Source organism: Carassius auratus, chromosome 28 (assembly GCF_003368295.1).
Source record: "Carassius auratus strain Wakin chromosome 28, ASM336829v1, whole genome shotgun sequence".
Taxonomy (NCBI): domain Eukaryota; kingdom Metazoa; phylum Chordata; class Actinopteri; order Cypriniformes; family Cyprinidae; genus Carassius; species Carassius auratus.
The window spans coordinates 19,262,117-19,285,647 of record NC_039270.1 but is presented as its reverse complement, the minus strand read 5'-3'; the positions used below and the strand labels follow the sequence as shown (position 1 = coordinate 19,285,647).

Sequence of the window (23,531 nt, the reverse complement as noted above, 5' to 3'; positions counted from 1 at the left end):
GCCATGGAAACTTATACTCCACGGCTAACCTGCTCTGGGCCAGGTTATGTTCTGGTTAAGAGATCTCAAACTGAAAGTGGGCCAATCAGATGTGAGCAAAGGGACATATGTCTGATGCAAAAAAGACACTTCCACAGTTTATATTGCGCCAAATATGATTTATATTATTATTAATCCATTACACACAAGCAATTTTAGTTCAACAGTTGTTATAAATCATTTATTTTAAATGGATGTTAATACAGACAGATTATATGTAATGTAAATAACCTGTAGAATCAATAGATAATGCTTTTTAAAAATGACTGTGACCTTACATGCTTGATTCTCTATTGCTGTTCATTTTCAACTATATAAAACTAACTTAAGTTCCACTTGTGACTGCACTGATAGAACAATATCATTTATTTTATTTGTCCTCTTTCATGAACAAGCATTTTTTTAATTGTAAATACATTTAAATTCATCAAACATTTCAATATCTTAACCTTCAACCAAGGCTCATGATTGGATATTTGGCAGGGATGTCACACAATCATGTGTATGCCCTACACAAACTCAGGATCAAAGCCCGAGTTGATCAGCATCATGGTACCAACAAAGCCAGATTGGAGTGGTTTGGTTTGAAACTAATCCTGTAACACTGAATTTGTTCAACTACCCTCATGGTCCAGCCACCAAGTTTATATATCCTGTGGACTTAAACCTGAAAACACACAGACTCATGGGGACTTGTGTCATGGTGGGGACCTAAATAGAGGTCCCCATGGATACAAAAGCTTAAAAATCAAAGTAGAGTCCCTACAAGCAGAGGTGACCAGACTCTCTCTCTGTTTGTGTGTCAGTCAGTTGTGTGTGTGTGTGTCAGTCAGTGTGTGTGTGTGTGTTTAGTGTGACACAGAGACACTGAAGAGTTGTTGTAATAAACTCTAAATCCAGCATAGAGAGGTTGAGTGAATGTGTGTGTAAATGTGTGTAAGTGGGTGAGTGTGTGTGTGTCAGAGACGCTGTAGAAGGACAGAGAGCTGGCCGATTCATCCAGATACACTGCTACTCTGTTACAGGAGTCTGGATCAACAGAGATGACAGTTTCCTTATTATTGTGACGGACAGTGAATATGTGATCAGAGCAGACCAGACTCCAGGAGTTTTCATTATATCCCAACACACAGTCATAACTCCAGCTCACTCCTTTCCTCTGGATTTCTTTATATGCCACTGCTATTTCAGGATAATTTCCACTCCATTCAGTCTCCCAGTAACAACGTCCAGTCAGACTCTCTGAACACAGAACCTGTGGATTATACCCATCAAATCTGTCCGGATGATCAGGATAAGACTGCTCCTCTTTCACATATGTCACCTTTCTGTTCTCCTCAGACAGAATGAGGAAAACATTTGCTGTGTTTGGATCCAGTGTGAGATCACAGGCGTCTGAACACAAAGAAACACATTACAACATACATTCAAAACTTAACCACAAAAAAGAAAACTGTGCGTCTGATTGAGGACTTACATTTGTGGAGTCCTGATGTGATCCTGAATTCTCCTCCATGATCCACACTAAAACACACACACACACACACACACACACAGTGTCTATTAGTTCCTCACACAAACATACAAAATATTCTCATATTGAGAACACAATTCTTTTTTTTCCATTTGATAGGTCTCAGGCAATCTGCATCCTTAATCAGAACAACAACATTTTTTTTTTTTTACCGTAATTCCTCAAATAAAAACCAGTAGTCAAATAAACACCGGGCCTCTGATAGTGGCCGGGGGCGTGGTCAACAAGGACAAATAAGGCCGGTCTTAAATAAAGGGGGACAATTTATGTGGATAATCAGCAGAGTCACATAACAAACATACACGCCCACTGCTGGAGCAGTTCTCATTCTCAAGTCAAGAACCAGTTGCATCGGTTTTTCGGATCACCAGTACACTGAACCGAGAATTGTTTCCATCGGAGGTGTCCGATTAGAGAACCGATGAGCTGATGATACTGTGCATACATGATTTAGCGTGAAGCAGACTGACACACAGCGCGTCTGAACCAAACTGTTTCTATTAGTGATTGATTCTGAACTGAACCTGCTTCAAATAAAAGCCTGTTACCTTCTGCAGTTAAGGTAAATAAAGGCCCCAGTTTTTATTTGAGTAATTATGGTATTTCAATTGTATAAACATTTCCCATCTATATGGATTACATAGTTTTAACAAATTAATAAACCTAAATTTGAGTCAAATGCATCAGTCATTCATAAATCAAACAAGATTTCACATAAATGTTCTTTTATCCTAACTGTTTCTGAAACAGGCCTCTCATCAGGCATTCTATACACTTACATTTTAAAGAGTTTTATCCAGGTCACCAGTAGCAAACAATGGATTGGCTCTGCTGGACAAACTATTTAATTACACCATTTACAAGCATTTAATGGTCTGTAAAAAAAAGTTCAAATCAGTGTCATATCGTTGGCAAATTAGCAAGTAAATAATCATAATGACACCACACGATAAGGGATTTCTTCGGACAAAAAAATATTTGCAACAAGCCTCGAATCGGGCCATGCCCCCATTCATTCAGGGGTGCAAATCAATATAAAATCTGCTTTAAATTCTTCAAATGTGTAGCCAGCCTTAAAGAAAACTTCGATCCAGGTAAAAATAAAATGGCATACAATGTTCTCATAGAGTCTCTGTGAAGCTTAATATCCTAGTCAGAAATAATTCAGTATTTTAGGTTTTAAAGGAAGTTGGGCTTCTTTTATTGTGAGAATCAAAGCAGCATCTCATGACAACCATAAAAACAATGAGAGATTCTCTCACAATCACAGAAGATACGATGACTGTTAATACTCAGCTTACTTCAGTTTGTCCAGATGGCAGAGTGTTTCAGAGAGCAGCTTCACTCCTGATTCTCCTGGGTGATTGTAGCTCAGATCCAGCTCTCTCAGGTGTGAGGGGTTTGAACTCAGAGCTGAAGCCAGAGCAGCACATCCGTCTTCTGTCACCAAGCAGCCAGATAGTCTACAACAGCAAGTTTTAAAGTAACAGCAGCCTAATATTCCAGTTGCTGTATGTCTTAATATTTATCAAACAGCAAATTTGAAAATCACTCAATGCTCTTGATTGAATAAATTAAATACATAGATTAAGATTTAATTAAAATTGTATGTATACTGTGAAGATGATGCAGGTTCCTTTAATTTCTGTGTACATGTCCTACCTGGATTTCTGTTATACCTACATGAATATTTTTAAAGGACTTTTTGCAAGGTCAATTTGTACCACACTGAGAGTTGAGAGTACCACAATGAAATCTCTTTTGCACCGTCTCATGCTTGAATGGCTTAACTTGTTAACCCTCTGGAGTCTAAGGGTATTTTTGGGGCCAGGAGAAGTTTTGTCATGCCCTGACATTTCTGCTTTTTTTCAGTTTCTTATAAACATCTAAATGGCTAAAGTCTAATCTCACTCTAATCAGCACAAACTGGGCTATAATAATATGTGAGCAGCATGCATGTACATGATTGTGTTTTTGAGAACAAAACTGTTATGCCTGGTTAGTGAAAAACTAAAAATGTTAAATCACTTGAATAAGGCAATAAAACACATACAGAACATTGGTTCCCGGGACTTTTGAGAACTGGAGCTTGTAACCTAGGATTTTTTTTTTTTCTGAATTGAATTCTGTATCATATTGTTTACTCACTCACAGAAAACAATATATTGATTTAGAATTTCTAAGACACTTTTTGTTGGTAAAAGTCATTTGCGAGTGGCATCAACTATCATGAATATCATTGTGATTTACAACTGAGAAGACAAATGCCCGCATAATGAGCTGCATAATGAGCATTTCTGTGAGCTGTGTCACTTAGAAAGAAGAGTTTCTACAAAAAACAAAAAACAAACAAAATGTATTGTTATTATCATTATTATTATTATTATTATTATTATTAATGTTGAAAAGACCTGAGAATATTTTTTAAATAAATTGAAAGAAAGCATTGTTTGTTACATTTGTTACAATTACATTTATTTGTTAGTTTTATATTATTTACATCAACCTTTCGAATGGTATAGTATTGTATATTGTTATTGAAACTTCATAATGTTTCACTTGATTATACATTTAGTCAAGTATTATAGTTTGGAAAAAGTCTTTGGAAAAAGTCTAACTAGTAAAATGTTATCAGGAGAAAATGCCTCATAACACGTAAACACATTAATCGACCCCAGTAGGTTAACCCGCACCTTGACACCGACACACTCAACGCTCTTTGTTTGCAAACATCAATGTTTATGAATAGATTAAATGAAATGGGAAAAAAATCATCTTTACAAACTATATATCATTATAAAGATCTAAGTCTCAAGCATCAACGACAGATCACTATTTTTCATTAGAAAGCTTATAAGTAATATATTTTCTAAATTTGTGTAAACAGTACATATCAAAACATATATAAAAAATGCAGTACTTTTTCACTTAACTTCCCTTTTTTCATCACTTTTTATCTTTTTGAACATTTTCAACTCTGGATGATGGGTAGCAGGGGCGGCGTTAGGGGTGGGCTAAGGGGGCTGGAGCCCCGAATGTTTTCAGTAAAGCCCTGAATGTTTTTATTATCACCATGCCATCAATGAGTTTTCATGCCCAATAAAGTAATTTATAATAGAATTTAAATAAATAAATAAATATCTCTCGACCTTCACGTCCACAGTGTCTGTAAATTTACGCGTTGTCATTCACATCCGATGAAAACCGTCTACTGAGTCTAGTGCTTCTGACTGACATGTAAACTGGTCAACCATCGATGAGTGTCTGTACGATCCAGCCAATGAAATTAGATATTTTGGAGGCAGGCGGTTTGTTGGCGTGTAGTATTTAACGTTACATTTTGAACATCTAACAGTTAACAGTTTGCAGTACAGTCTTTAGGACACACACACACACACTGAGCGGTTATAATGTTTCCTAAGCACGGTCTGTGGCAGACCTTTCTGTCAGGACAAAAATTCAATAAACAAGATAATAAAAAAAGACACATTTCGCAAAGGAAATGTTTCCAAACAAAGCATGTTATTGTGCTCTGCAGCAACACACAGTGCTGTTTACTGAATACATTTGCTTGAGTAACTTTTTGCGTACTTTTTCTTTGAATAAATCATCCGTTTCAAACGAATCTATTGATTAAATGGCTGACCGACTCACTCACTAAGGCAGTGGCATGCCGCCACCTAGTGGCAAAGTACCATTCTAATTTTTTTCATAATTTCCTATTTCTGTATTTCAAATTTTATATTTGATACATTAGCCTCATACGACTATTTATGCAATTTGTAAGTGCTGTGTAAGTGCTCCTTCAAAAATAACTGTATAGAGCCCTGCGTTTATAATTATACTTGGCTTTAAGTGTACATAAACACAGAGATAAAGTCCTTTGACCGGTATATCTTTGTAGAGTAAGAGTATGTCAAGTGAACTGTTTAATGTTTGCTTCTTATCCCTGTTCTAACAGGTTGAGTGTAGCCAGTCAGGCTTGATTGGAAAATAAAATAAAACAGAGACAGAGACAAAAAAAGTGAGATAGAGACACAACATAATAATTAATAATAATAATAATAATTCCTTACATTTATATAGCACTTTTCTAGACACTCAAAGTGCTTACATAGTCAGGGGGTATCTCCTCATCCACCACCAGTGTGCAGCATCCACCTGGATGATGCGACGGCAGCCATATTGCGCCAGAACGCTCACCACACACCAGCTTACTGGTAGAGAGGAGACAGAGTGATGAAGCCAATCAGCAGATATGGGGATTGTTAGGAGGCCATGATGGTCAGAGGCCAATGGGCGAATTGAGCCAGGATGCCGAGGTCACACCTCTACCTCTTTTTGAAAGACATCTTGGGATTTTTAATGACCACAGAGAGTCAGGACCTCGGTTTAACGTCTCATCCGAAGGACGGTGCTTGTTGACAGTATAGTGTCCCCATCACTACACTGGGGTGCTAGGACCCACACAGACCACAGGGTGAGCACCCCCTGCTGGCCTCACTAGCACCTCTTCCAGCAGCAACCTAGTTTTCTCAGGAGGTCTCCCATCCAGGTACTGACCACATCAGCATATGTGTCAGGATACAAGGGATAAACTTTAAATAAAATGTTTTAAATTTGTTTATTTATTTTTGTAATTGTTTTTGTATATTTTAAACAAGGTAAATCTTTCTGATTTATTAAAATAAAAAGTCACATACATGGATTTTTCTGGGCTAAGCCCTGTATCTCCACTCACCCTAGAACCACCCCTGATGGGTAGTAAAGCCCAAAGTGTCTTCTTTCCAAAGAAAATTGTGTGTATAGCAGACGGAAGTCAGGAGCTATTACAATTTTAAGTCAGGTAGGTCATTTTCAGCTGTGAGTCCCGTTATGGGGGTACTAGTTAAAAGTTTAAAACACTTTAAGTTTAATCTGACAAGGCCTAAAATACATGAAAATTATAAACTTTGAGGAAGCAGGACTGGATGTATCATTCAGATAAGTTAAGCACTGCATTCTCTTAACAGCAGGAAAGCAAAATTGTATATGCATACCACTACTAGTGAATAAGACTAGTTAGAATAAGACATTACAGTGTAATGCAAACATTTCTGAAAGGTCTGACATGACATAAAAAATTTACCTTAACAATACTGAATAAAAAGCTGTTTGTTTACAATGCGCCTCACATTATGAATACAATGTTTTGGATACAAAACTCTAAACTTTGTGATGTAGACAAATTATGGTGAAAACTTTATTTTATTTTATTGTATATATATTGTGGATATATTATTTACTTGATATAAGATGCATTTGGTTTTGAGTCAAGCTCTTCATTGTAGTACTACGGTGATATCTCTTCAGCGCACAGCATGAGCCGGTCAAACTACAACGAAAAACGATTAACACCTATATCTCGTTGCAGTGATTGGCGTGGGGAACCGTTATTTAAGCCAGCTGAGGACCGGTGAGAGTGGAGAGAGCTGAGGACTCGTGGGAGGGAGAAGCGGAGGAGCTGGAAGCCCAAAGATACGAAGGCTGCAGTATTGTGAAGTAGAAAAATATTTTGAAGTGTATGCGCATGTGACGATTGTTTTTCTTTGTTCAAGTAATAAAATATCCCACGAGCCTCAAAACGCCGACCGTGATCTCCTTCCTTCTTACCCTGATTGAACATTGACTTTATTACAATGTGCATTCGGGCCTTTTTTGCAAACAGCCTTTAAGTCTTAATAGTGACATTTTGTTGTATAAATAACAAAGTGTATTCTGTATGAAATTATGAGTTGAATGCCATTGATTAAAAACTTGCTATCAAATGCGTCACTCTACTGGTTATCTTCAGTGCGCGCAGCTCAAAACAGAAATGCAGAACATGCAAACGTTTAAGGCTAACGTTATAATGAAAGCACTATTGTAATTTTTAATTTATAAATATAATTATAGTTTCGTCAATGATAATTGTTAGCTATCTGTTAATCAAAAAATAAAATATTATTTACCCCATTTATATCTGCAAGGTGTTCGTTACAAATTTTCCCTGTTTGTTAACATCAGTAATTATGTTAGTCGAATGTCTGACTTGACTCTTGTTAATGTATTTTGCCCCACTCCCAAACATATGATTCAACAATAAGTCGTATATCAGCAAGATTCGAAAATTCAGACACCCCTATATATATATATATATACACACACGTTCTGATGCCTCCAAACAGCCTTTACGTTTACTTTCTGAAGTCCCTAAACTGAATGCTTTTCAAGTGAGGGGTACCCCTTGGATCTGATTTGAAACACCTCAGATTAACCCCCCCCCCCCACACACACACACACACAAAAAAAACCCTCCTAAATGCATTGATTTTACCCAATAAGTGCTGATGATTACTGGTGTATTTAGAATATGCATATATAATTTGGCTTGTTTTGAGCCAAAGATTGATTTGCTAAAATCTTTCTATCATCTAATCCATTCAATTAGTTCTTTTTTTTATTAAAGACCAGGTGCTGTATGTTTCCCAGAATGCTATGCACTGTGAGTTAAAAACATATATTTTATACCTAAGTATGTTGAGTTGACAGTTAGGACTCTTCAGTCCAGCACATAGCAGCTTCACTCCTGAGTCCTGCAGGTCATTGTTACTCAGATCCATCTCTCTTAGATGTGAGGGGTTTGAACTCAGAGCTGATGCCAGAGCAGCACAACCTTCTTCTGTCACCGAACAGCCAGATAATCTACAAAAGCATTCTAAGTGTTAATGTAATAAAGACATAATACAATAACAAAAGTGCTTCAAGATGTGACCTGCAGGCCAGATGTCACAGTCATAATTTTCACCAAACAGCCAGTTGATCTGCAAAAATGTTTTAATGTTAACATGCTTCATTTTAAGATATATTTTTTTATTTTAGACACGGGATGTGGGGATGCTGTGGAACAACACCCCTTATAAGAGGACTGTATAAATGGTACAAAAACACAAATCACAACAATTTATGTTTTGATTAATGTTACTTGTTGAGTAGTCAATGTGCAAATTGTAAAGCAGTTTAGATTTACTATCCTCTGAAAATAACTTAACATACAGCCATTGTTGTCAAAATAGCTGCCAACAAAAGTGAGTAGACCCTAAGTGACAACAAATTGTTGCTCTCCACAATGATGGCCCAGGCTATAGGAAGATTGTTTACACCCTAATACTGAATTACAGTACAGTGGCCAGGATAATACAAGTTTTTCTAAGATGGTTTCCACTTGGAACAGACATTTCATGGGTCAATTAAGGAAGTTGAGTCCTCGCGCTGGGCATCAGGTGCAGAAGCTGGCTTTAAAAAACTGAGACATGAGTCTACACTTCATTGAGGGAAACATATATTCCAACATGTACTGTGACATTCCTAAGCAGAAAATGATGCCCTCCCTTCAGAAACAGGGCAGGATGGCAGTTTTTCAACATGATAATAACCCCAAAAACTGCCACATTGAATATTCTAAAATATACCCTAGTTTAATTTCTATAATATTGTCCCTTGATAAGATACAGGATAAGGATGCATTTTAGTATAATTTACAAACTCTAGATGGGACTTTAAACTAGTGTCAAAATAGTTGCAGTCTTTGCATGGAAGAATTAAGAGTAATCTTTAGGGTTGGGCCGATTAACGATCACCCATGGCTGACAGACAACACAATGTTTGTTGAGGACCTTACATGGGACTAGAAATGTAAAATAGCCTGGGGGCTAACTTTGGCATATGTTCATTACTGAAAAGCTATGTTCATTCATATGCACTGTCCCTATCAAATAAATAAAATAAATAAATTAATAAATGTTGAGCCAGCATCGTGATCTCCACTTAATAACTATGGTTCATTTAAAAGTAAAAGTTCACAGAGACAAGAATGGCAGAAAGTGCACAGTTTTTCTGTTTTACAGTTTTGTATCATATGTTACCATTATCTGTACAACCAAAAACAACAAAGTATTTGAAGTTTTTTCTGCTGCAACTGAATGCTCCAGAGGGTTCACCAAGGGTTAACATACTGGAAGATTAAATGTGAAATCCAAACCTCAGTATGTTGAGTTGACAGTTTACATTCTTCAGTCCAGCACAGAGCAGCTTCACTCCCGAATCCTGCAGATAATTGTTACTCAGGTCCAGCTCTTTAAGGGAGTTTGATGATTGTAGAGCTGAACCCACAATTTCATAATGCTGATCAGTGAGATTACAGGATGTTAATCTGAAAAGGGAGAAATGGTTAAAATGCATTCACTCTCTGGTCTTTATATCAGGAACTAAAGATTGGACTTATCAAAGTCATATTTTGTGTGTGATGCTTCAATTATTTTTTTCTTAATTTTACAGAACTTTATTTTGGAATCTTTTAATAGCTGAATGCAATTACAAATAATTAAGTCGGACTGAAATGGAAGTTGAGATTATCTTTTCTACTGTGACATCTATCCGAGTGAATTGTAGGGGATTTCTCTCCACCGAAATACCTGCCAATAACCTTGCATAAAAAAACATTTTTATTAATTGAGAACGACCACCACATGGATGAGCAACGACACTAAACGAGAGAGAGAGAGAGACATTGACTGAGTGCATTCTACATAAGGTTATGTCATTCATGTTAAAAAATACAATTGTTTGCCTTGTGCAAAGACTAATGTTGTCATAATGATAATAACATTTATTAGATTTATATAACACTTTTCTGGGCACTCAAAATTTTAAAAGGTTTAGAATAAACACTACAATATTTAATTCAAAATATTTTATGTTGACTTTAATTTAATATTTTCCTACTATAAATGATTATTTATCATGTTAACCAGTTACATTGAATAGATTATATTTCTCCATAAGGATAATATTTTCATCATATATCTGGCACTTTGAGAGGGCGGTTGACCTGGACTAGACCAGGAAAATATTGTTTCATATTTTCATGTTTTTTTGCCAGTATTCCAAAGTAATTGAAATTGTTTTCAAATTATAGCAAACAGAAAATTATATATTTCAAATGAGCAAGACCTTTATATTTGATGTTGCCAAGATTTAAATACTTTTTACTAAATTAATTAGTACAGCATGGCCAAATTTAACTGAAATGAGGGAACTCATGAAAATAAATTTTTTGAATGCACTTCAAAAATAGAGGGTGACACTGTGAATATTTAGGAAAAGAAAAATATGTTCTGGTTGAACAATTTATGAAATATTGTTAGATTTGTAGAAATTGAATTCACCTGCCCATAAAACAGAACACAAAGCTGTGTATGACTTAGTTTATGAGCTCACACACCTCTCTCATTTAGCTTGATTTCAAATGTTTCCATGGTTGTGATGTAACATTTGTCTGATAATTAATTAATTATTGCTTTTGTAAACAAAGCTTTGTACTTCACTTGTATCTCAATATCCACATAAAAAAATGTATAGGCCAAACTATTTTGGCACAAAACTCATTTGGTATACTACTGAAGTAAGGTGGTTGTCAAGCTGACACAGTCAATTATGTTTTATAGTGATGTCCGATTTGTGAAGGAATCGTTCAATTTAACCAGTTCTTCTTAGTGAACCGGTTGAACGAGTTCACCAAATCGAACTGAATCGTTTGAAATGCATCGCGTCTCCAATAAGCATTAATCCACAAATTACTTAAGATGATAATTTTTTTTTTACGTGACTGACACTCCCTCTGAGTCAGAATAAACCAATATCCCGGAGTAATTCATTTACTCAAACAGTACACTGACTGAACTGCTGTGAAGACCGAACTGAAGATAAACACCGAGCCGAGCCAGATGACGAACGAACACGCCCACTACTGGAGCAGTTTTCGTTCTCGAGTCAAGAGCCAGTTGCATCGGTTTTAGGATCACCACTACACTGAATCGAGAATCGATGACACATTCACAAATTGAGTTTGTACTAAACAGAACATGAAAACGAGAGTAGAGCAGCTGAGGATATTGAAATGCAGCACGTGCTGGTTAGAGCGATTCTCGTTTTCGAGTCAAGAACCGGTTGCATCAGTTTTCGGATCATCAGTACACTGAACTGAAAACCATTTCTTTCGGACGCGTCCGGCCCGTTTCGAGAACCGAGGAGCTGATGATACTGCGCATGCGTGATTCAGCGTAAAGCCAACTGACTCACTGCGAGTCTGAACCAAACTGATTCTTTTGGTGATTGATTCTGAACTGATTCTGTGCTAATGTTATGAGCGCGGGTAAACCGAGGGTTTGAATGAAGGGCAGTCTGGTGAAACGCAAGTTTATTTAATAACAAATATATCGCAATGGATTATGTATAGTAAGTGGATCATGGTTTCTGCGCTGATGACACCTAATTTATTTACTTTATATCTTCAAAACTTAAATCCCCGTATGCACATTATTACTGTTACCGTATTTGGCTGCGTTGTTGCAAAACTTGTAAACGTTTCATGATTATGAGGTTTTTAACTGATTGATTACTAACTTTATATATTTGAATGTTTGATAGACGCGACGCCATTACGTCATCGTCAGTGACGTCATTACGTTGAGTGTAAAAGAACCGCTGTTTTTTCAACCGGTTTATTTAAACGAACCGTCCGAAAGAACCGGTTCATGGAAAAGAGTCGAACCTCCCATCACTAATGTTTTATGCTTGTGAACACGCACTCTGAAAATACTCATCAAGCCCCCCTCACAACTTTCAAATGATGTTCATTTTGCAAAACTATTTGATTTTCACACTCACACAGCTTTTCTGCAGTTCCTCACAGCAGGTACCAGTCTCTTTCTGCCCTCTTTTGATTTTATGTTGTACTTATTAATGTCAAACTCTTCCAGCACCTCCTCTGACATCAGGATCATGTTTGCCAAAGTTGAACATTGTGCAAGAGAAAGACTTTTATTTTTTGCTTTAGATTTTAAAAGAGCCTTCATTTCTTTAACAGAATTATCCTTCATTTCAAAAAGGCAGTGTGTCAGATTCATCCATCGTTCTGGACTGACATTGTTTTTTTGTCCTCGTTTGAGGTTTTGGATTATGTTCTTGATGCTCTCTGGGTTGTTATCTGTGTGTATCAGCACATCCTGTAAGAGTCTCTGATTGGACTCCAGTGAGATGCCATGAAGAAATCGAAGGAAAAGATCCAGGTGTCCATTTTCATGGTTCAATGCTTTATTCACTGCTTCCTTCAGAAACACATCCAGAGAAACTTTCTCACACTGAGTTCTGTTCTTTCCTGTCAGGAACATCTTCAGAACCTCACTGTTCTTGTGTAAATAGCAGAAAAACACATACAGTGCTGCAAAAAACTGCTGAAAGCTCAGATGAACAAAGCTGTAAACCTTCCTGTGATAAATCACAGATTCTTCTCTAAAGATCTCAGTGCAAATCCCAGAATACACTGAGGCGTCAGTGACGTCTATGCCGCTCTCTCTCAGGTCCTCCTCATAAAACATCACATTGCCCTTCATCAGATGATTGAAAGCCAGTTCAGCAAGTTTCACAATCACATCTCTGTTGGACTGCAGTAATTTCTCTTCATAATTCTGGTTCCTCATCTTTGTTTGAATGAGCAGGAAGTAGATGTACATTTCAGTCAGAGTTTCAGGTATTTCTACATTGAGATCTTGTTTCAGGATGTTTTGAAGCACAGTAGATGAGATCCAGCAGAAAATGGGTATGTGACACATGATGTGGAGGCTTCTTGCTCTTCTGATGTGTGAGATGATTCTGCTGGCTTGATGCTCGTCACTGATTCTCTTCCTGAAATATTCCTCCTTCTGAGGGTCATTGAATCCCTGAATCTCTGTCACACGGTTGATGTAGTTAGAGGGGATCTGATTGGCTGCTGCTGGTCTGGTGGTGATCCAGATGAGAGCAGAGGGAAGCAGATCTCCTCTCAGGAGGTTTGACATTAACAGACCCACTGATGAAATCTCAGTCACATCAGAAACTTTCTGACCGTCTGAAAACATCAGTGTAATTCTGCTTTCATCCAGACCATCAAAGATGAACACAACTTTACATTCATCATAAATCTTTGAGTCCAGATACTGAAGTTCAGGATGAAAGTCAAGCACAAGTCTGTGAAGACTGTACTGATGATCTTTAATCAAGTTCAGTTCTCTAAATGTAAGCACAAACATGAAATCTACATCCTGATTGGCTTTTCCCTCGGCCCAGTCCAGAATGAACTTCTGCACAGAGACGGTTTTTCCAATTCCAGCGATGCCTTTAGTAAGAACAGTCTTTATTGTGTCTTTCTTCTCTCTTCTCTTCTCCTCATATCCTGGTTCAGGTAAAGGATTAAAGATGTCATTGCAGTTGATTGGAGTGTCTTGGAGTGTCCTGTAACTTTTCTCCATCTGTAGCACTTCATGTTCTTCATTCACTCCTTCACTCTCTCCCTCTATGATGTACAGCTGTGTGTAAATACTGTTCAGGAGGGTTTGATTCTCTTGTAGTTTGACTCCCTCAAATAAGCTCTCATACTTGTTCTTCATGCTGGTTTTGTGCTGGTCTTTGACTTTCTTCAGATCATCATGCACTAGTTGATGAGAATCAACTTGCAGATCTGTTTCTGTGTCATGATAATTGATGTGGTTCTGACTATAGTAGGATGTGCTGGATGGACAGGACACATATCTGATCTGGTCAGCTCTCCCACCTCTTGAAAGATAGACATTAAGCAAAGCAGACAAAAACAAATATGAAATAACTTTTTAAAAATATAAAATGATCCATTTATCTACTTGAAATCATACAACAACCACATTTAGACAGTTTGATTGATAAGCTAATTTGGATCATAATAAATTGTTTTTTGCCAACAGACACTTCTTATTACTGTCAATATTTCACTGATGCAAAAATCCCACTGTGTCTCTTAACTTTTGTGTAATTAGACAAAAAGTAGATTAGAGAAGACAGAGAAGCACACAAAGAGCATTATTTAACAAAGCAGCTTTATTTAACAAACAACCTATTGATTTTTTATTTTTCAGTTATTTTTCTTTATATCCGGTTTTTCATTTTAATGTTATATTTGATAACAAAAAAGAGAATACATTTTCTGTTTATTTCTCTCTCTAAATAACGTCATTACAGTAATAAACAAAAAAAATTATGTTTCTCTCTTGTTATTTCTGTGTATATTTTTTGTTCTTGTGTTGAATGTCTCTCTCTACATAAATATACTCACACAGTATCAAAGGCCACTGCTTCATCACTGAGATCAGGGGGTTGCAGTGGAGAAGCTGCTCTCTTTCTCTTCCTGCTGATGGTGTTGAGAAATAGAAAGAGACAAATTATAATAACTGGATAAATCTGAGTCCAGCCAGGGGTCGTCACATTTGTTTATACTTAAGGAATTTGCCACTGATGATTCAAACTTGAGTTTTAAGCAGTGTAGAGTAGCACTTGTTGCTAGTCGTTTCTCTGATCACAAATGCAGACATGGTTTTGTGCATGTTTACGCACATGATACGCAATGCATAAAAACACAGTATAAGTCATTATAATCACTAATTATGTCCCCAATGCATGCAACAAATGCCTCATGTGTAATGGGTTTTGATGGTTTTGTCTAGTCGTGCCAGGAGATGGCATCACAGTATGTTAAGGGGCGTAACATTTCCATCACACATTTGAGGTATTCAGCCAATCACAATGCACTGGATAACTGGCGAATCATTGTACACTTTGCTTTTCAGAACGATGAGCTTTGTAAAAGTAGAGGAGCAAAAAAATGTACATTATACAGAAAACAATGTTTTTTGAACCTTAATCCGCATAAACACATTGCATTAAACAAAATACACAACAATGTTCTTTTTAGCAATGCCAGATGACCCCTTTAACTGCATTATATGAGCGGCATTGGGATATAAGTCGCAGCATGTTTCAGATGATAAAAAATATGATTTATGTGTTATAAAATCTGTTCATCACTGTTACACGATTTATGCATGATGTTCCCTTCAGGGTTAAAAGAAAGTATCTAACAGTGATTACAGTATACCGTGCCAGTGCTGATTACAAATGCTACTCAGTATCTGCGAGTACTGACAATAAAAGTACCATTTCGGCCTCGTTCTGAAACAAATGGTATCGGTACATCCCTAATATAGTATTTACAACTGATATAATAAGTTTCTTAGCATAGTTTTCTTCTCAGTGATCACGCAGGTTTGTAAAGAGTTTACCTATTTAAATCACGCTGAAGAAACTTTTTTTTCTTTCTTAAAATATTCAAAGAGAAGGATCAGCAGCATCATGTTAAAAGAAATCCACACCCAATGTCATGATACTCACACAGGGTCAAAGGTCACAGCAGGTCCATCACTGAGCTCAGAGGGCACAAACTTTAAGTTGTTACTCTCCATAGAAACACAGCTGAATCCTGGAGATGATGCTCTCTGAGTGTCAACAGGAGCCTCCTGCTCTCTCTCCTCATATGCACTCATTTCACAGGCTGTTTTTCTGCTTCTCTTCATTCTAAAAGAGACACTGGATTTCAGGCCTGTATGTGGAAACAGAAACCACACAATGACATTTCACACTTCATAAAATTACGGTTGAACAACTGATGACAGAGTGACTATTCTGACGTGTTTAGATCGTCCTAATGCACAGTGTGGAGGAGAGTTTGAACTTTGAAGGGCCAAAGACTCCAAGGATTACAGCGGGAGCATTACAGAAAAAAGTTGAGTCTCATTGTCAGAAAACCTTAAAAAAATTATCAATCAGCACCTACATCACCAGATGTTGTGTGGGAGGGTTTCCATAAAAAAAAAAAAAAAAAATGAATCAAGAAAAGAAAATGCTCTCATCCAAAAACAAACCCCAGCATAAAGTATTCAGTTGTCAGACACTACTGGAACTTCAAAAGCACCCTGTGTGTACAATGAGATATACTGCTTTATCTTTAATGTTATGGACCAATTTTTTTCTGCCAGAGGTCCTGAACATCTTGTTCAGATGCATGGCATCATGGATTGTATCAAATAACAACAGATAAAAAAATAAAATAAACCTGACTGAATCTGCTATAGAAATCTTATGATGGGCCATGTTTGTCTTACAACAGATCAATGACCCAAAAACAAACATCAAAATCAACACAGAAATGTGTCACTGAGCACAAAATGAAGGTCTTCTGACCTGAACCCTAGAAAATGAGTGTGGTGAATAAAGGGTGAATAATTGTGGCCAATGTGTATTTGAAGAAAACAAGGTCCCACTTTATATTAGGTGACCTTAACTACTATGTACTTACATAAAAAAAAGTACAATGTACTTATTGTGTTCATATTGTATTTTAAAACACTTTTGCTACTATTGAGGTGGGATAGGGGTAAGGTTAGGGAGAGGGTTGGAGGTATGGGTAAGTTTAAGGGTGGGTTAAGGTGTAAAGTATGGGTCAACAGTGTAATTATGAATGTAATTACAGAAATTAAAAACAGATGTAATTACATGTAGTTTTTTTTTATATAAGTACAATGTAAAAACATGTATGTACAGAATAAGTACATTGTACTAAATTATTAATTAAAATGTAAGTACATAGTAGTTAAGGCCAGTTAAATATAAAGTGGGTCCGAAAACAATACTTTCAGAATGAGATTTCCCCCCTTTTTAGTTGTTTTAGTTAAATGAAAGGCTAGAATTGTGGAATTTTTAAATCAGTTCACGATAGATTAATTCACAAACTAGACTGATCACCGATTCAATGATCCAGTCAGTCAGATTTCTCCAGGGAATTCATAAGTCTGACACAAAATGTGTCAAGAACAGATATCCTTGGAGCTTGAGTGTTCACACAACTAATGGCGTGAAAAGTTATTTACTAATGATACATTTTAGGATTTATTATTTTTAATAAAAATCATATGACTGTCAACTGTTTGTGAACTAAATCTTCTGTTAATGATTTAGCTATTTAACAACACTGAATAAAATGCTTGAATGCGGACAGGTCCACGTGTGTATCACTTTCTGAAAACAAAATGAAAAAAAAAAAACTAAACATAATAGTAAGATAACACAAATTAATGCCCATATATATATATATATATATATATATATATATATATATATATATATATATATATATAAACATTTTTTTTATATTTTATTAAAGATGCCTCGTTTCCACCACAGGAACTTTACCAAGGAACTAGGGACTCTGTGTGTTTCCACTGCAGGAACCAGAAACTAAATAAAGTTCCGGGTAAAAATAATGCCCCTGAGAAAGTCCCTGCTGGCGAGGTAGTACTTTTTCAAAGTTCCGGAACTTTTGGGGGCGGGACTTGGACACTAAACATGCTGATTGGATGAGCACATGCAGCATTGTGATTTTAACCACCATTTATTCTGATCATTTTCATTATATTACTGCCATTGCGTCATGTAATGTAATTTTAAAAGTATTTCAGGTGAGAATGTAGTTGTTTAAAACTCAAATCTGCAGTTTATTTATAAAGACAGCGCCTATTTAAAGCTCCAATATGGAGGAATTTTGTAATAAAACTTCCGAAAATAACTTGCACATTGTGATATATTTCCTCCAGTTGTGTACTTACAATATCTCCAAAGATTTTTTATTTCAGAGAAATTCCGATTTTAAATAACTGGCCGTCCCGGAAAAGAAATGTCGCCTCTCAGTGACGCAATGTCCGCTCTATACTTTGTTTCTGGTGTAGACCATGTGATGTTCCACCACAGCGGAATATCACATGGTCAAATGCGGAAGTGGTGGTTATGTTATGCGGCCGTGCGTATGGTTTGGTTGTCGTTGTTATGGATCACGATTACTCTTTGGCGAGTATTGAAGTGCCAGTAAAATGTAAGCGTCCATATTCGGATACACGCAGACTGTGACAAACGGAGGAATAAAACCAGGATAAATATCGGCCAGGCGTTTACGAGATGGAGAGAGCTGCGCGAAAATCTTGGACTTGACAGAGACTCTGCTCTCGCGAGTGTATTGATAGAGAGGTAAGCAAATCAATTATTTATTTTGTTATTGAACAAGTAACGTAACAGTTACAGTAAAGATGATTTTAATAGATATGAATTACACCACATGCCTGAACATTCTGTCACTGTAGCATTTTTTTATCAATAACGTTACCTGTGAGAAAATAACATAACATGGCAAATGGACTGTTTCAGTTTCAATTATAGCACTTATAAACAAGCTTCTCCTTTGTTATTGTTGGAAATGCGCCCTCTTGTGGTCAATTACAAAAATCACATATTGCAGCTTTAAAAATGTGTTTCGCTGAACTCTGAGACGGTGAACACGCGATCAGCGGGAGCTCAGTCCTCATGTATCCGCCGAAAGCAGGCTCTACTTGGCTTGTCCTTCTGATATGTGCCGCTGGCTCTGATGTCTCTTTAATGGTTAAATATAAGATATAATTCGTTTTGGGTAAATCTAACAGGTTATCTTTGGTCTGCATTCAATTTATCTATGTTAAAATGAAAATAAAAAAGGCAAACTAATATAATATTCCATTTCATTATAATGACTGTATTTCCCTGAACTCAGTACATTTCTGCAACTATTATGTTTAAATGAAAATGAAAGGAGGCAGTGGTATTTGATATCCTTTTTTTGTTTTATTGTAAATATACAGTGAGGAAAATAGCAGTAGTCAAGGTGAGCTGACTGAAGTTATCAAGTAAGCTGCTGTTTGCAGTATTATCGGACTTGCATCATCGTGGACATCACACTCGCGAGTGGAATGCACAAAGTCTGAGCTACCGAAGATGCAAATCCAAAATCAGAATACTTTGTATTGAGAAACGCGCGCAGACCTACATCACCAGTCTATTTGCCTAATCTTCCTGGTACTTAAGACCGTGGTGTAAACACAGAAAGCAACAGGTCTGGGGGGAAAAAGTTCCTGGGGAAAAAAGTTCCTGGTACAAATCTTCCGAGAAATTTCGGTGGAAACGCGGAATAATATACTGATTTGCTGCTCAAGAAACCTTTTTTAATTATTATTATTATTATTATTATTTAAAACAGTTGAGTAATTTTTTTTTTCAGGATTCTTTGATGAAAAGAAAGATCCAAAGATCAAAAATTATGTTAAATAAAAAGCTTTTGTAACATTTATACACTATGCAATTTAAAAGCCATTAAAAGTCATCATATTTTTATTTTTATGAAAATAAATTATAAAAACTTTTATTTAGCTAGGATGTTTTAAATTATTTGAAAATGATTATAAAGACATCTAGAATATTACAAAATATAAATATTTCGGATAAAAAATTTTTTTTTAACTTTCTATTATTCAGGAAACCTAAAATAAATCAGATGTTTTCAACATAATAATAATAATTAATGTTATTATTATTATTATTATTATTTCAGCAAATCAGAATATCAACATGATGTGCGTGTGACTGGAGTAATAAAGCTAAAAAAGTAGCTTTGAAATCACAATAAATTACATTTAAAAATATATTCAAATAGAAGACAGTTATTTTAAATGCTAAAAATATTTCAAACGTTTACTGTTTTACTGTACTTTAAATCAAATATATGCAGGCTTGGCGAACAGAAAAGACTTCTTTAATTTTACCAGTCATAAACTTATAGGAAACTTTTTTTTCCTAGCTTTTAAGTGAAAGTGAAAGTGAAAGTGAAGTGACATTCAGCCAAGTATGGTGACCCATACTCAGAATTTGTGCTCTGCATTTAACCCACCCGAAATGCACACACACAGAGCAGTGAACACACACACACACACACACACACACACACACACTGTGAGCACACACCCGGAGCAGTGGGCAGCCATTTATGCTGCGGCGCCCGGGGAGCAGTTGGGGGTTCGATGCCTTGCTCAAGGGCACCTAAGTCGTGGTATTGAAGGTGGAGAGAGAGCTGTTCATGCACTACCCCCACCCACAATTCCGTCCGGCCCGAGACTAGAACTCACAACCCTTCCATTGGGAGTCCAACCCTAACCATTAGGCCACGACTTAATTGGCTTAGAAATTATATTACTGCTGGACAATAATCAATAATAATGATTTGTTAATGTATATATACTACAAACACTATTTCACATAATAATCCAGAATAGTTTCTATACTGTAAATGCCATGTCAATTAGCACTGCATTGTTCATATACTTCATTTATTACCTGACTTGAAAAACACAAATAAGCCATATTGCCGCAATCGTATTTTTTTATGTTTTCCTGTTTCCAAACGTTTCCGTTTTTCTGTGAAAACAAGAGTTTACATTCAGCAGCTGGACATTGTACATTTCCTGTTACTTGCGCGAGAGCTCCTCCTGCTTCGAGTATGAATTAAACACACAGCGCTAGAGAGTTTAGCGCTCGTGATGTTCATGTCGCCTCCTGGGTCCGAATAAAACATCAGGTCATGCGCAGACTATCTGTTTGAGTTCCTCTTTGAGTTTAGATCCTCTATGCGAACACGAATTGGGGAATTGACGTGATATTAAAAGTGGTAGTTCATGCTATTAATAAATGTTTGTAAAAACGAATGTCTTTACTTTTCTTTTACTCGTTAGTTTGTTGTTCGTCCACCACTAACGTTAGTGTCCAAGCTGATGTGACGAGAGTGATAGAACATAACGGGCTTTTGCGCTAATGTCAAACGAAAATCTAGTATAAAACTAAGTAAACCGCAGTGTTGACATTAGTATACTAATAATATATATTTTTACATGACATACTTGTATAGTAATAGTTGTATTTTTATCTGTATTTTTGGGCTCTATCTACTGTACCATGGGTCTGAGAGTAACGCAATTTCGATTCTCTGTATGCATGTACTGTACATGTGGAAAAATAGACAATAAAGCAGACTTGACATGACTTTAGATCCGTTTGATTGGAATTAAAGAGACTGAGATAAGCGAGGGTTGGGAGTATACTTCAGGCCTAGATTGCAACTGTCCTAAACGCGCTGCTCTTCTCTTCGCTATCAGGCGAGTAACGAACATATTTAACGTGTTTGAGTTCAGCTCACGGTCTTTATAGACGAAAAATACCTGCTGTGAGACGTTTCAACGAACCTACCGTAACGTCAAGATTGGCTCTCCTTTTTCTTCTTCTTCTTTAGTTTTTTGGCGCATAACAGTCCACATGCATGGCACCACCTACAGTACATGACTGTTGTGCAGTTATGTTATCGCTATTATCTTCAAAAATGACTTGTGAACTGTGACAAAAATTGCGATATTAATTATAATTCTTCTTAAATTTGAAAGTATACCAGGTTCCCAGGTGTCTCCAGCTCCTCCAGAGCACTTCCCTGGTCTGCTTCCCTAAAATCCAGATCAGGCGACTGATTTGAAATCCTCTCGCTCAACAATGTACTCTATAAATGTATTTTATTAGCAGCCTACGCGTTCTTTATTAAACTCATATTCTAACAAGTTCCCCCTTATCCTTATTTACCTTTCCCTTTTTATTTAAGAATGTTATTAATTCCTTTCTTCGTCATTTTTTTTACAATCATATATATTACATACATCATTAATAAATATTGATGCATTCAGTCCAGTGTGTCCAAGCCTCATCCTTATTATAATGACTTGTTCTCACCTATTTCTACCACTAATGTTTCGTTTATCATTAACACATATATATATATATATATATATATATATATATATATATATATATATATATATATATATATATATATATATATATATATATATATAATATGTTATGCATTAACAATAACAATATGCAATTCAGATAATAAAGTGAGACATATATATATATATATATATATATATATATATATATATATATATATATATATATATATATATATATATATATATATATATTTTTTTTTTTTTTTTTTTTTTTTTTTTTTTTTTTGTACACGCCATAAAAATTTCACTCTTAGTAAGTCTCATATGTGAATGATGTGTGGGCAATGATGTTAACACAGAAGCAGAATTAGAGCATCACTACTCTGTCTGGTCTTACCTCCCAGTCCCTTTTCTTGTATATTATTTCCAAATAAATTTCAACATCAGGAATGTTTTAAGATGGTACCTCCCCCACACTGGAGACATACCACACGCTGTATTTTCAATCTGATATCTTTCTGCAAGTTGATTAATATTCCATCCAAAACCCTTCCTTTTTTCCATCTGTTCCTGTGTTTTTGTGGTATTTAAACAATATTTCATGCACTCTTGATTGTCTTGACCCATTTCCTAACAATACATTTAAAGAGATATGATCAAATCCCAAGCCATCCTAATTCTTAATCAAATGAAATCTCTCCCTTTCATATGCAGAACATTCTGTATGCTTCACTGTTACTAATTCTCCAAATTTGTCACACTTGTCATCTTATAAAGACTGTAGTCCAAGTCTTGAATAGATGACATTTCTTTCTATGTTTCTTCCTATCTCCAACCATTAACAAATAATAAAAATCTCAGAGACTGTGCCAATTAAAACGAAACAAAGAAAACATTAGCCTGGTAATTCACATCAAAATCAAAAATCGAAATGAATCACTGGCGCATGGGCCAGTTTTATGAATCAGAGCGGTTGCAGGCTGAGACATTAGTGATGGAAGTGCAGCCATGTCCTGCCCAAACTCAAGCAGAATTGATCATAAGCACTCTCCCCTGACCCTCCCCTTTTATAATTAGCCTGATTCTCCTATGTTTGTCTGCTGATTGCTGTGCAAGAGGCTTGTTACAATAAGATAAATACAACTCCAGTCTCCTCCTGAAGATCCTGTGAAAGTCAGTTCATTCAGAGAAGCTGTTAATCTCAGCTGTAAAGCATGACGTCACACTCAGGTTTATAAAGCTGCACATAACTATCTAAATCATTAGGCAGGGCCCTCCCCTCACCTTGCTGATGAAACAACCCCCCTTTTAAAAAAAACATGATAGGCAGATTCCACTCGCTATACATATTATCA

The 23,531-nt window shown here is 36.2% G+C and overlaps 1 protein-coding gene across 2 annotated transcripts; it reads right to left on the bottom strand.

Moving 5' to 3' along the window:
* Positions 1 to 186: 186 nt before the first annotated feature.
* LOC113047543 (NACHT, LRR and PYD domains-containing protein 3-like) lies at positions 187 to 21,778 on the bottom strand. Of its 2 annotated transcripts, none has more exons than XM_026208913.1 (9): positions 21,647 to 21,778; positions 15,887 to 16,094; positions 14,775 to 14,846; positions 12,320 to 14,242; positions 9,633 to 9,803; positions 8,123 to 8,296; positions 2,875 to 3,036; positions 1,517 to 1,563; positions 187 to 1,434 (listed from the first exon to the last, which is right to left on the bottom strand). In XM_026208913.1, the coding sequence occupies exons 2-9, from the start codon at positions 16,066 to 16,068 to the stop codon at positions 869 to 871; spliced, it is 3,297 nt and encodes a 1,098-aa protein (XP_026064698.1). In that variant the 5' UTR covers positions 16,069 to 16,094; positions 21,647 to 21,778; the 3' UTR covers positions 187 to 868. The 2 variants fall into 2 exon arrangements, with proteins under 2 accessions (XP_026064698.1, XP_026064697.1); XM_026208912.1 differs by having other exon boundaries at positions 188 to 1,434; positions 14,775 to 14,849.
* Between the last annotated feature and the right edge of the window lie 1,753 nt (positions 21,779 to 23,531).